Raw genomic sequence first — 12,596 nt, 5'->3', positions numbered from 1 at the left:
AGCACTAAGCCAACGGAGAATATGACAAAATGCAAAAACAAGGAAAAGTATTTTTCATCTACAGATATTTGAGAAATTTGGTTATCACACTGCTAAATTAAAATCTAAGATGAGTTCTAAAATATAAAACTGTTCCATCTTTATATGAAATCCCACATGAGCCTGTTTTTATCTTCTTTAATATTTTAACATTATATTAAATACCCTTTAGAAATACCCTCTAACATTATATACCCTTTAGAAAATGTAGAACTGAAATATTTATTGTGTGAACCCCTTTAATTGAAATTCCTAAGATAACATGAACCAATGATTTTTCATTGTCATAGAAAACCATGCCTTTTTGTCCTCACCTTCCAGGAGATCCCATTGTGTTCTCTTAGTTGAGGAACAAATTACAACAGTGCCCTAAGCTCACACCTAGCCCAACGGTTTGAAATTGTGTTCTAGGACAAGGGTGTTTTTAGGGTTTCCATTCTGCGGCAACTAAATGAGAAATCTTCCCATGGGAAAGGGTGCATTTTAATGCCTATAATGACCGTTAAATTTCAAACCACAAGATTGATTTTGGTTAGTCTTCCAATACCGATTTGCCTTCAAGTTTTAAAAAACCCCGAAACCTTCCGTCTCATTCTGCCGCAAACAAACTGCAGCAATTTTTCACTACCAGTTAGTGTGGGGACGTGCGCTGAACACGTGGCTAAATTTGAAGTTAGCTCGACCCAAGCATGGATCCTCAGAAAACTAGAGCAAACGCAGAGTAAACCAGGGAAGGCCTGAGAGGCCCTGATCCGCAGCCAGGGCGCCCCGGACACCCTTCTCCGGACGACGTGCCCCGACCTGGAGCCCCAGGCGTCTGAGGCCTCGCCTGGACCCCCGACACGGAGGGGACCGGCCGCCTCCTTCGGACGGCCTCGAGGCCTAGGCCCCAGGGGAGGGGCCCCGGGCCTCTCTAGTCCACCGGATACCTTGGGGCAGACGCCAGAAGGCCGAGCTCCGGAGCTCTCCACGCTTCCGTCACCGTGGTCCTTCCAGACGCAGCCCGACGACGAGGGCTCCCGTCCGCAGCTTTGTCCGGTAGGGACCGTTCACGCGAGAAGCTTATCGACTCTCGGGCCCTGCGTTAAGTGCCGGCAGCTGCGCCCGGAGGCCCGTCTCGGGCTCAGAGGCAGGGGTCGACCTGAAGCCTCGCGAGGCCTCGAGCTCGCGTGAGGCGATCGCCGCGCGGTTTCTCACTTCCGGCCTGCGTACCCGCGGACTGCAGGCCAGGCCTGCCGGCGGGGACGCTGTATCCTTGCGTCCTGCCTAGGGTGCGGTGCGACCTAGGAACTGAACCCAGACCCACCGAAGGGCAGACGAGTCTCCGACGCGGGAATCCCGCCAACTGGGCACCAACTGAGAACCTCTTAGAAAAGTTCTCTTCCCTTACCCCCACGAGACCCTTCTGTCATTCAAACTCACACCAAAACCCATCATTCTCCGTATCACATACTGAAAATGATTTTATTTTATCCATTTACATTTAACTTGATATAAACTTGTTCGGAAAAGTCAAATAATATGCTTTATATTAGCTCAAACATTTATTAAGAAAACCAAATTCCATAAATAAGCACAGACAATAAGTTAAAACATATCACAAATTGACCAGTATGTAACAAGAATGCTTTATCTACACAAAACATCCTATTTCACATGTTTGTTCATTCTTCGAAAGCGCTTCTGTTCTCTGGGTTTGGATTTGACCAGCACATGCAGAAAGAGCTGATTGCGTTTCTCTGTACAAAGTTGCAGGGTTGTAGATGCCTGAGTGCACCCTTCGGCAGCCGGCAGGGGCCCGGGGCAGTGGCCGAGGGGCACGAGGAACGACAGGACGACCACAAAACAACCAAGGGCACAGAGCAGCGCGAGGAGAGAGAAACGGAAAAAAGGAAGCAAACAAACCCCAGTCCTGAAGGATCCAGAAAAAAAGATGTGGCTTTTGCTTTTACAAAAGGAAAAATTTCTTACATGTTTCTATTACTCTTTCTCATAAAGACATTTATCAAAATGGGTAAGATCACCTCTTCATCACATGACTGCTTTAGTCTACTCCAGCCACCCAATCCACTGACATGTTCCTCCTGAGAAGCCTTCCCTCAAAACACTCACATAGTTGTACTTAAGAAAATAAAAGTAAGATGAAACAAAAACGTTCTCTTGCGAGCCAATACACGGCTGCAGGTATGTGACTGGATGGACAAGGCAAGGAACGGATAGTGGGAGAAAAAAAGAAAGGAGTTCGGTGCAAGAATACAGGGATAAATCAAATTGTAATCAGTTAGGCCCTCAGATGAGGCGGTTAGATGCTTGTCCTCCTTTTAGACAAAAATCCTAACATTGTGCTGTCCCTTGAACACGTCCGTGTGTGACCTAGGTGCACTGTGTATGAGTGTGCGCGCGCGCGTGTGTAGTGTCTGAAAGTGAGCGAGAGTGCGGGTGTGTGTGTGTTTCTGCCCACAAACCAGTCCATTGGTGTCTGATTTCAGATCCTGAGTCTACTCCCTGCTAAGTAAAATGGCGGGAAGGATGCTTTCGGCAGGGCACGGGAAGGGGGCCGTGAGGAGCGGGGCAAGAAGGGACCGGGGGCGAGGCGCGGGGCGAGGGGGCCGCAGGCGTCGTGGGCAAGGTGCGGGTGGGAATGCCGCCAGTCGGAAGGCCAGGCGGAGGGCGCGAGCACGGCGAGTGCGAGCCGGCAGGCGGCGGGGCGCGGGGAGGCGTGGGGGCGCGGGAGGCGTGGGGCCGGGCGCTCGCCCCTGGGCGGAGGGAGGGGCCAGGTGAGGGGGGTGGGGCGGGGGGGGGAGGGTGCGGGGAGCCGAGTCAGGCGGGAGGGAGGCCTCGCGGGCCGAGGCTTGGGGTGAGCCCGGGAGAGGAGGACGGAGGGGAGGAAGGGCCGGACGAGACGTGGCGGAGGCCGGGCGGGGAGGGAGCAGGGCGCCGGGGCTGGGGCCGCGGCGGGAGAGCGGGGCAGGGCGCCCGGGCGAGGGCCGGGGCAGGGAGCGGGGGGCCCGGGCGCGCGCCGCCGGGGCCTCGGGGCGGACCGGGGGGGCGGTGCCGGGGGCGGAGCGGGCCGGGCGCGGCGGCATTAAGTGAAGCTCATGGAGACTGTGTGCTCTAGCGCCTTGCGGCGGAGGGAGGCGATGCTCGTGCCCCGCCACACGTCGCTGCTGTCCGGGGAGCTGCAGAGCTGGGGCGAGCCGGAGACGTTGCTGGGGCCGGGGAGGGAGGCGGGCACCATGCCGGGGAAGGCGGGCTGGTAGAGGTGCGACTGCAGCCCCGCGCCATTGGAGCCCGCCAAGCTGTTGGACAGGCCCATGGAGTTGGGCGGCGGCCCGGCCGCCAGGCTGCACTGGGACAGCGACTGCGCCATGGCTTGCTGCCTGCCCAGCGCCGGCGGCAGCGGCAGCTGCGACACGCCCGGCATGGCGGCCGCCGCCCAGCGGGTGTCGTTGGCATGGAAAGAGCACAGGCTGTCGCCCATGGCGGCGGCGGCGGCGGCGGCAGCCGACGGGAACTGGGGCAGGCCTGGCGTGGGCAGCAGCGTGCCCGGCGCGCGGAACACGTTGGTGGTCTTCTTGCGCTTCTTCCACTTAGCGCGCCGGTTCTGGAACCAGACCTGGAGTGGACGGGGGTGGGGAGACACACAGGGCGCTGTTAGCCCGCGGGCCGGCCAGGAGCGTCGGCGGCCCGAGCCCGAGAAACCCGCAGCGGGTCCACCCCCTCGGCCCCAGGCCGAACACGTGCCATCGGCCCGGCGCGCCCCCACACGCAGCCGGGGACCCTGATTCTCGACCAGCCCTAGGCAACCGGCGCCCCGGGTCTCCACCGGGCGCCAACTCCAGGAGTCCTGAGTAACCGTGCCGGGAGCACTTACACACCGTGCAGACAGACACCACACGCAGTATTCACCACGCCCCTGCGCGCTGGTACATTCTGCGAGCCGCTTAGACGCACTGGTCTGCAGGCAGGCATGTTGTCAAACCTGGACCCACAGGTGTACAAATGAAGATAAACATGTATACCCGTGTGGCCTAATAGCGTGCCATTAACAATGATGGGGTATAGAATTTTCAGAAACGCTGGAAATTTGGAAATTGATGAAGAGCTGTGGATGACAAAGCCGGTTTCAAAATCGAAAGACAAAAGAAAACCCCTAACGCCATGGATGACAGAGCGGAGAGCTTAACATAGTGATCCACGTGGGAAAGCAAGCGCCACTGAGCTACGGTGTAGTTTGGGTCACCACAGTGACTTCTGATTCGTAGCGACTGGTACCACTGCCGCAAGTCCGTGCCTCCTGCTCAAGCCCCTCTAAGCGTACCTTTCTCTGGGTTGTGCAGGTTTGCTGGAGTCTGCTGCTAGAGCCCTAAGCCTCAGGGCTTTCAAATCTATTATTTCCAAGAATTTACTGAGGATCCCAAATAACAAGGCCTCCAGTTCCCTCAACCCCACCCTCACCCCACCTCATTTCATCTATAAATTAAAAGCAAATTTTCTGACTACTACAAACCAAAGGAAGTCAAGTTTAAAGCTCACACTATCTATGAATCAAATTTAATTTTGCTCAGACAAACCCAGATGTCTTTTTAAAGGAGATGTGTTTGATAAAGTATACTCCAAATGAAAATAATCTTCCTATTAGTTTTTTCTTAACAGTGGACCCTGGAAGTTCAGACTTTATAAGACAAATTTGCCTGTCAATGTCAAATTCACTACCACAGGGGAAGGAAAGATTCTTCCCAAAAGTCATCAAGTAAACTGCCTGACCAAGAAAACTTCCCCTCACCCCATGTTTAAATTTGATATTTTTTTTAAGCCAGACTGTCCATTTGGCAGGCTTACAGTTCAACACATAGTCAGCTGGAGGTTTACTATGCATAAATATAAATGATGTGGGACACAGCTTAGGTACTGACTGAATTTTCTCATAATTTAATCTGATCAATGCAACTTGACCACTCTAATCCAAACTCTTTAAGGTTTATTCTGCAAACTAAAGTATCACAAGTATGGGAGTACCTGACCCCCTTTCCCAGTAAACCAGTTTACACACCCAAGCAAGTGGAGCTACACTCTCCATTACCAATATGAACAGCCCTCAATCGAGAATTCTCTTCAGCCTTTGGGCTGGCCCTGGCTTTTCTATCATGCATCATCACCCACCACTTTATCTCTTTCTGGTTTCTGCCTCATTTTCCATGTTTCTGCCTACTGTCGTGTCCAGATTGGGTAAAGATGCAGGGTCCTTTCCCTGTTAAAGCCCCTTGAGCTAGTGGCACAGTGGATTAAATGCGGCAGCAGGGCCCTAGATAGAGACTGGGATCAATGCGGCAGCAGGCCAAGGATTGAGCTGTTAGCAGAGAGTAACCCACAGGAGCCCAGGAAAGCACCTCGAGGAGACCGACTGCCACAGGTCGCTTTGCATTATCCATCCAAGGCTGGACCAGGTGGAACCCTAGACAGGACGGTGTCTGTGACCAAAACGGTCCCCATACCTCACATTCTGCACCCAGACATATTTTGAAAGGTATCTATAGATTAAAGACCGGTTCCCAGCACCCTGCAAATGTCAGTGACTTCTGAAATGTCTGACTGTTTGCGGTGGGCATGGTGTGGAGAGTGGGGAAAGAAACAGAAGAAAGAGGGGAGGAATTGCCCAGAAGAATCTCAGTAGAAAACATGCCTGCCAGAAAGATTTCTGAATCTCAGGCACAAGTGGAAAAGAACAGCTGTTGAAGAACTAAATATTGTAGAAATAATCGAAAAATTGTGCTCAATTATGTTTGAGGGTTAGTAGTCAAATGATGGCTACAAAATTTTTTATGTTTCATGGCTTACTGGGATTGGGGGGAAAAAAATCTGCATGGGGTCTGAGCACCTCCGTTCCAAGCTATGATGCATATGTTTTTAAAATGTGAATGTTTCCACTTGAAAACTAGAGCATGACGGATTAAAATGCAGGTAAAACCTAAGGGAGATTTTGAGAATGCACAGATGACAACTCCAGGAAATATATTAACCGCAGCCACAGCCAACTTTGTACTCAGTTTGAAATGCAGCTCTTCTCAGAAGATGCTTAATACAACAGTGAGAATCTAATGGAGGTTGGAATTTAAAAATCCACTTTCATGATATCTGCTGTTACAGTAATATAGACATACTGTAAATGTATTTTAAAATATATAGCCCATTTAATTCCCCACCTATAAATGGCTCAGAAATAGAGAAAGAGGGGAGAAAGAGAGAATATTACTTTCTCCCCCCCTCGAAGCAAATGCTTTATGAAGATCTCATTGGAATCCAGCAAATGATTAATGTGAAGATTTGGGAGGAAATCTGGGGAGCTGTATTAAAGCCTAGATCTCAGGTTCATTTCGATCAGCCAGCCGTGAACTCTGGGCCGAATTCATTACACTTTAATAGTGCTGGGAGAGGAAGAAAATGCAATTTCTCATTCCATTAGAAAACTAGAAAATACTCTCGGCTTGTCCCCCTATTAAGATGTGGCAGGTGACAGGGCCATTCTGGGGGACACGGTCAATGGAATTACAGCACATTATTTTTGTTCGTATAAAATATTGAAAGGCAAGCCTGACTGTGCAGAAGTTATTTCACTGATTTGGTTTTTATGTAAATAAAATATTGAAAGTTAATTAATCCGTGCTAGAGACTAATGATTATGCTTATTATATTGCATTTGATCGCGTAATTTGCATGATTCTCGCATTGCTGCTTAATAAGCCATTCCAGGTTATAAATAATTCTGAAATTGGTTTCTAATAATGGCATGCTATAAAAGGAATGGTTTTATTACACTAGCCAGAAAAGAGGAGTGATATCAGACATGGAATTGGCCTCCGTGTGAGTAGAGGTGCTTTAATAAATACTTAAAAGGATGATATATGGCAGATATAGATAAAAATAAGTATATTGGGTCATTTAGTCTAGAATCAAAAAGTATCTTTAAAAACATACAATTGCAATAAATTAAATGTTTAGATCATTTTTAATCAGTGCAGTGGCCCACACACTGAAAAGAATTTGTGGCAATCTGTTAACTATAAAGAAAACTATGAAGTACTCATCATATAAGAACATAAACCAATTACTACTTAATTTGAATTTGGTCAAGGAGCAAAGATACAGTGAATTGCAAAGTAAATACATTTTACATAAATTATTTTTGCATTACATTACATAATGTTAATCATTTTGAAATGTTAATTAAGGTTATGTTGATCTGATTACTTTTTAAACTATGGAACATTATTTTTAAAAATATTGAAATTACCATTCTATTAAATTTTTCCTATCAGCAGCATCAAGCTATTATCTTTGGTTGAACATTACGCTAGAAGAATTAAAGTACTCTGTCTTTATCCTTCTTGATTATTCTTTTGTGTACTTCTTAAAAATAACTGTTTCTATTACATAGTTTGTACTTTATTTCATTTATAACTTTTTATATTAAAAGAATCACTGCCATTAACCTTTGGAAGACCTAATAAAGTTTAATAGACCTCGTTTTCTTTTTTCATAAAGTCAGTTGTCCAGTTATATTTTATTTGTGATTCTAAGTTCTATTTTAATTCAAACTAATTACTAGTAAGCCTAGGTTAAGCAACAGCATTTTAGTCCTTAAAAATTATTATATAGTATTTCTCTTGAGTGAAAAAAATTTATGAATTTTGAACTGATAGGATTTTAACAAGCCAGTATTATCATTAACAGTACTGAAAATATTGAAATTGCATGTTTCTGTTAAGGTATGAACTCAATTTCAGATTTAAAAAAGGAGCAAGGTTTAAAAAAAAGCTTAAGAGCATTAATAATACACATCTGTACAATGCAATTAATGTGCCTCTGATGCTTAATTTCAATGGCCCATGGTTCAGGGCTTCCAGAGTTCACTAAAGAAACCACCAGATTTACACTGAGTAAAAATGTTAATATAGTGTGTTATACCCTTTATTAACTTGACCACCTTAACTCCCCAATGACATTTATTTTCTGACTGTTTAAAACAGAAGGTTAGACAGTCTTTAAAATGCTAAATGGAAACAGAAAAATTCAACACTGTGATTATGAACACTTTTGACTTTTAGATCAAATGTAAAGTAACCGAGACCTTTAAACTTTGATGTTTAAAATTTGTAAAACGGAGATCTTTAAATTTTTTGATAGCAGCTAGAGGTGAGATTGACACAGGATAAGGAATAGAAAAGAGCCTGTCGAGGACAGGCTGGAAAGGTTTTCAGCACCCTGGATAGCTCAAGTCTAACCGCCCCTCTTGGAATTTCACCTCCAGCACCTATCCATAAAATATTTGATATAATGTTTTCATTCTTCTAAAAAGTGGAAAAAACCTGAGATTCATTGGACTTATACTTTTATACCCCAATTTTCAGAAAAGTTACAGGTGTGGTTTGTAAGTTATATATAATTTACAACTTGGAGGGTGGTTGGACCAGAACAAGGGGTCAGTAATGATTTTGTTTACTACTGGTCAATCTTTTCTGACCTAAATGTCCTTTCTTCAAATCGGGTAGCTATGCCAGAAAGCCCTTATCTCCCCCACCGCCACCACCCCACACACACTGCCCAAGTTACTTTAGGGGAAACCAGGACTCATAGGCTGTGGGGGATAGCTCCAGCTGCCCCCAGCGCATTGGTAGGCCACCAGATTCGAAGCCTTTATAAGCATCGAAGCTAGAGGGTATTTTGCCTGAGCGCGGCAGGAGTGTGATATGCAGGAAAACCCAGATGTGGATCTTTTCTGAAAGGCGCCTACTTCGCCTTATTTTCTCCTTTTTCGTGTTTTCTGTATTGTATGATGCATTCTCCCATTTATCCAGACACGACACAAACTCATTAGGGGGTAATGAAATACTTGTCTATAACGGGAGCTGGAGTGGAATTGCCCGCGGGGGTTAGCCGCCTAGGAGACACGGAAGGTGGGAGACCCGGAGATTTCCTTCTCGGGAGGAAGGAAGAGACCTAGCAATCGAATGACGCCGGCTTCGATTTGGAGGAGTTTCTGCGGAAATGTGGTTATACTGGCAGGAGATGGGGGCACTGTCTGCCCATCGATGGGGCCAGTTCGCGGGCAGAGGAGCTAACTTCACCCAGGAAAGCTTAGCCCAGGATCCCTGTAAGGGAAGGAAAGACCCTGCTTCCTTTGCCTGATTCCTCCCACCCCCCTCCTTGTCTTCTTCCCTGGCGCCCAAGCCCAGCGTACCTGCACTCGGGACTCGGTCAGCCCGATACGAAGTGCCAGCTCCTCACGCATGAAGATGTCGGGGTAGTGAGTCTTGGCGAAGCTCCTCTCCAGTTCGTTGAGCTGAGCAGGGGTGAAGCGCGTCCGATGGCGCTTTTGCTTCTGTTGGCCCTGCTGCTGACCGGCTTGGCTGGGGTTCGGGCCGCCCTGGGGCCCCGGCTGCTTGTCCGGGTCCTTTGCGCTCACCGCCAGCGAGGCCGGCGTAGAGCCCACTGTGGTGATGTCCTCCCCGGGCAGCAGAGTGGCTCCCTCGACTGGGTCGGAGTTGGGCGCTAGGTCCCCCGGATGGCCCCCGGGGTCAGAGCCCCCTACGCCCAGCCTACACTTCACCGCCTCCCGGTGGCCCAGAAGCTCGGCGGCATCTTTCATACCTGAGGAGGCAAGGGGATGGCGGTCACTACTGCCCTGGCCATTCCAGGAGGGACTGTACGCCCCGCGTGGTCCTTTTCCAGACCCGTGCTCGGCTCCCTCTGCGCCCACGGTCGCCCTACGGAGCAATCTCCCGGGGTGCTCAGCCTGGGGCCCCAGGATCTGGACTGCCAGGTTGCAAGACCGTCTCCCGGCCTTTTCCCTTCTCTCCGCAGCGGGGTCCCTTAGTAAACAACACATGCTTTCGTCTCTCCCACAATGAAACATTCCTAGTCCCGGCAATGAAACATGCCTCGGAGACCCTTTCATGAACCGTACCCCACCCCGCCAAGGCGTTCTAGGAACTCCAGAGCTTATCCTAGAACCGAGCAGGGGGTGAGGGGAGGTGGGAAGAAAAGAAAGAAAGAAAATTAAACAATTTTCTCCGTTGCTGCCACACCTGCGCTTAGGCAGCCTGAGAACTCTACCTCCGACCCCCAGCCGATTCCCTCTCACTTTCGGAAAATGAATAAGTTTCCAAGCTTTCCACCTCCCGAAATCAACCCAAATCAGCTCCGCCTCCCCCTCAAATCAGAGAAAGTGTTTGGAAAATGGAGTCACATCCATCACCAAAGATTCCCAAACCGGAAACCCAGAGCCCAGTAACCCAAACATCTTTAAGAAAACTCAAGTAAAGTCTCTAGACGTAACAATGAATCAAACTTTAGAGAATTCAACTTTTCTTTCCGGAGATATAAAAGGTACATTCCTCTCAGCCATTGATTGGCAATGCCGACTCCCTTTGCAGGCCGGATGCCTGCGAGGATGAATCTGGCTTTTCTCCTTTCTCAGTGAGTACACTTAGTAAATTGCTTCTATTGCAGTGGCTTCTCCTTCAAGACTGAGTTTTACAAATTCAACCATACTTAAACGAGGAGCAGAAAGAGGTATGGGGAGAGAGAAAGAGGGGAAAAAAGAGAAGAAAGAAATCTGAAATTAAGGCAAACAGGAGGGGGAAAGAGAGGGGAAAAAAAACACACGCCTCCAAACAAATTATCACGGGGTAGATCGCCTCCTTCAAAAAAAATAAGTAACATAATAAGGGGGAGGGAGGAAGTGAAAAAATAAGAAAAACAAAAAGTAACAACATCACCCAACTCCTTTGGATCTACATATTCCATAGATTTTTTTTAAAGACGATGTTAAATTAAATTAAACTTTAATGCAGCACAATTACTTTTAAAGAAATTAGTCCATTTAGGGCACATTAAGGTAAAATAAGGAACAAATTGACAATTTCCTGCCCGGGCTTCTCCTGGCTGCCCGGGCGAGAGGCGCTCACTCACCTAGCCTGGCGTCCAGGAGGTCGGCGTGAGACAGCATCGCGCACCGCTCCAGGGCGAAAGCTGTTCCCCCCCAAATTTTAGCGGCTTTAAGTTATTTAAAATAGATATAAGCTATAAGCTATACGATATAGATATATATAGATCACCTAAATGAAAGAAAATTCGGTTTGTGGTTAAAAAGGGGGCTTCTTGCATTATAATGTCCTTTAGAGAGACGGGGAGGTGCTTAACAGTTGAATGAACCCGTGAGCAGCTCGGCGAGGGGACCAATCAGGAGGGCAGCCTGCAAATGTCAGCGCCCGGAGAGTCCCCCACTCCGCCCGCCCGCCCGCCCGCGCCCGCCCGAGGAGGCGGCGGCGGCAGCCCGGGCTGCTCCAGCCCCGAGCAGCTGCTAAAGCAGCGGCGGCCGCCTCGGCCTCGCTCTGGGCTTCTGGGCCCGACCTACGGTAGTTTTTCACTGAGATTTTCTCCAGGCACACTTTTCCTTCTGGTCCCGCCCAGGTCGCTCCAAAGGCGCAGCTCTGTGTCTCTGAGCTAGGATCTTCCCGGGGGCAGAGGTAGGGCAGGGGACAAAGTAGGGCATAACCCCTTGGTGACCCGGGAGTAGCCCTGGCCTGCGCGCTGGGCAACAGTGGCCTGCTGCTGGCGCAGGCCTGACAGTCCGCGGCACAACAAGGCACCGCGCCCTCCAGATCGCGCCTAGACTTCGCGGCAGCCCAGCAGGCCTGCGCCTACTGTCTAGAAGCCCTGGCTGGGACCGCGGGCCTACAGAATCCCATTTTCCGGGCATGGCTAGAGCGCACAACAGTACCTGACTCCCTCCTCCACCCCCGCCCCGCCCCGCCCTCCGCTGCTTCCAGGTCCCGAGGTCTACTTCGTGGACCCGAGCATGGTGTCTTTTTTGCACTTTGCACCTCCTACGCCCGGCTCCAGCTTCTCAGCCAGCCCACGCAGGCATCCTGGCCCGTAACCTGCTCCTTCAGTCAAAGTTTCTAAGTTCAGTACGTCTCCCAACTCCACTTTAGGCTGTAAATAAAATTAAATGCTCTTTATTTTCCTCTCGAATATGTTAAACTACTTGAACAATTTAAAGTGCTTTGCACAAGTGAAGCGAACCATTTCTAATGTTCTGATTTTTCAGAGCCAGCCAACAACAAAGTTTAGATTAGTAATATATTTCTAACCAGAGTAATTTTCAAGATCATTAGGCATTTATGTAATTAGTGCCAAATCTATAAGCTTTTATTACTATTATTAGAGTAAAATCAGTATAAATTTGTACTAATTTACTACTGTTTAGACTTGGCTGTCAAGACCAGAGGTTCTTATTGTAAATGATAACTGAGGAAATTAAGTGCAAAATTCTGTACCGTTTCTGATCTGCTCCTAAACAATCCGTTTCAATTGTATTTGTAGCAGAACATAATGCCCTTTTAAAGTTATTTGACTTGTATTTTTATTTGCAACACAAGAAAAATGCCCTCTTCCCAGGCACAATGAAAACTGATATTTACTACTCTCAACTTGATTAACATTGATTTTTAATTCGAGAGTGATGCAATTAAGATTATTCATTTAGTGCAAAT

General features: G+C 48.3%; 1 protein-coding gene across 1 annotated transcript; it reads right to left on the bottom strand.

Annotated features, from left to right (window-relative positions):
* Positions 1-3,124: 3,124 nt before the first annotated feature.
* Positions 3,125-11,047, bottom strand: LOC120861011 (homeobox protein orthopedia). Its single transcript, XM_040236717.1, has 3 exons — positions 11,011-11,047; positions 9,278-9,687; positions 3,125-3,655 (listed from the first exon to the last, which is right to left on the bottom strand). The coding sequence occupies exons 1-3, from the start codon at positions 11,045-11,047 to the stop codon at positions 3,125-3,127; spliced, it is 978 nt and encodes a 325-aa protein (XP_040092651.1).
* Positions 11,048-12,596: the final 1,549 nt, after the last annotated feature.

The sequence above is a fragment of the Oryx dammah genome, unplaced genomic scaffold, assembly GCF_014754425.2.
Source record: "Oryx dammah isolate SB20612 unplaced genomic scaffold, SCBI_Odam_1.1 HiC_scaffold_11210, whole genome shotgun sequence".
Taxonomy (NCBI): Eukaryota; Metazoa; Chordata; class Mammalia; order Artiodactyla; family Bovidae; genus Oryx; species Oryx dammah.
Note: the sequence above shows the minus strand (reverse complement) of the source record. Positions and strands in the feature narration are given on the sequence as shown.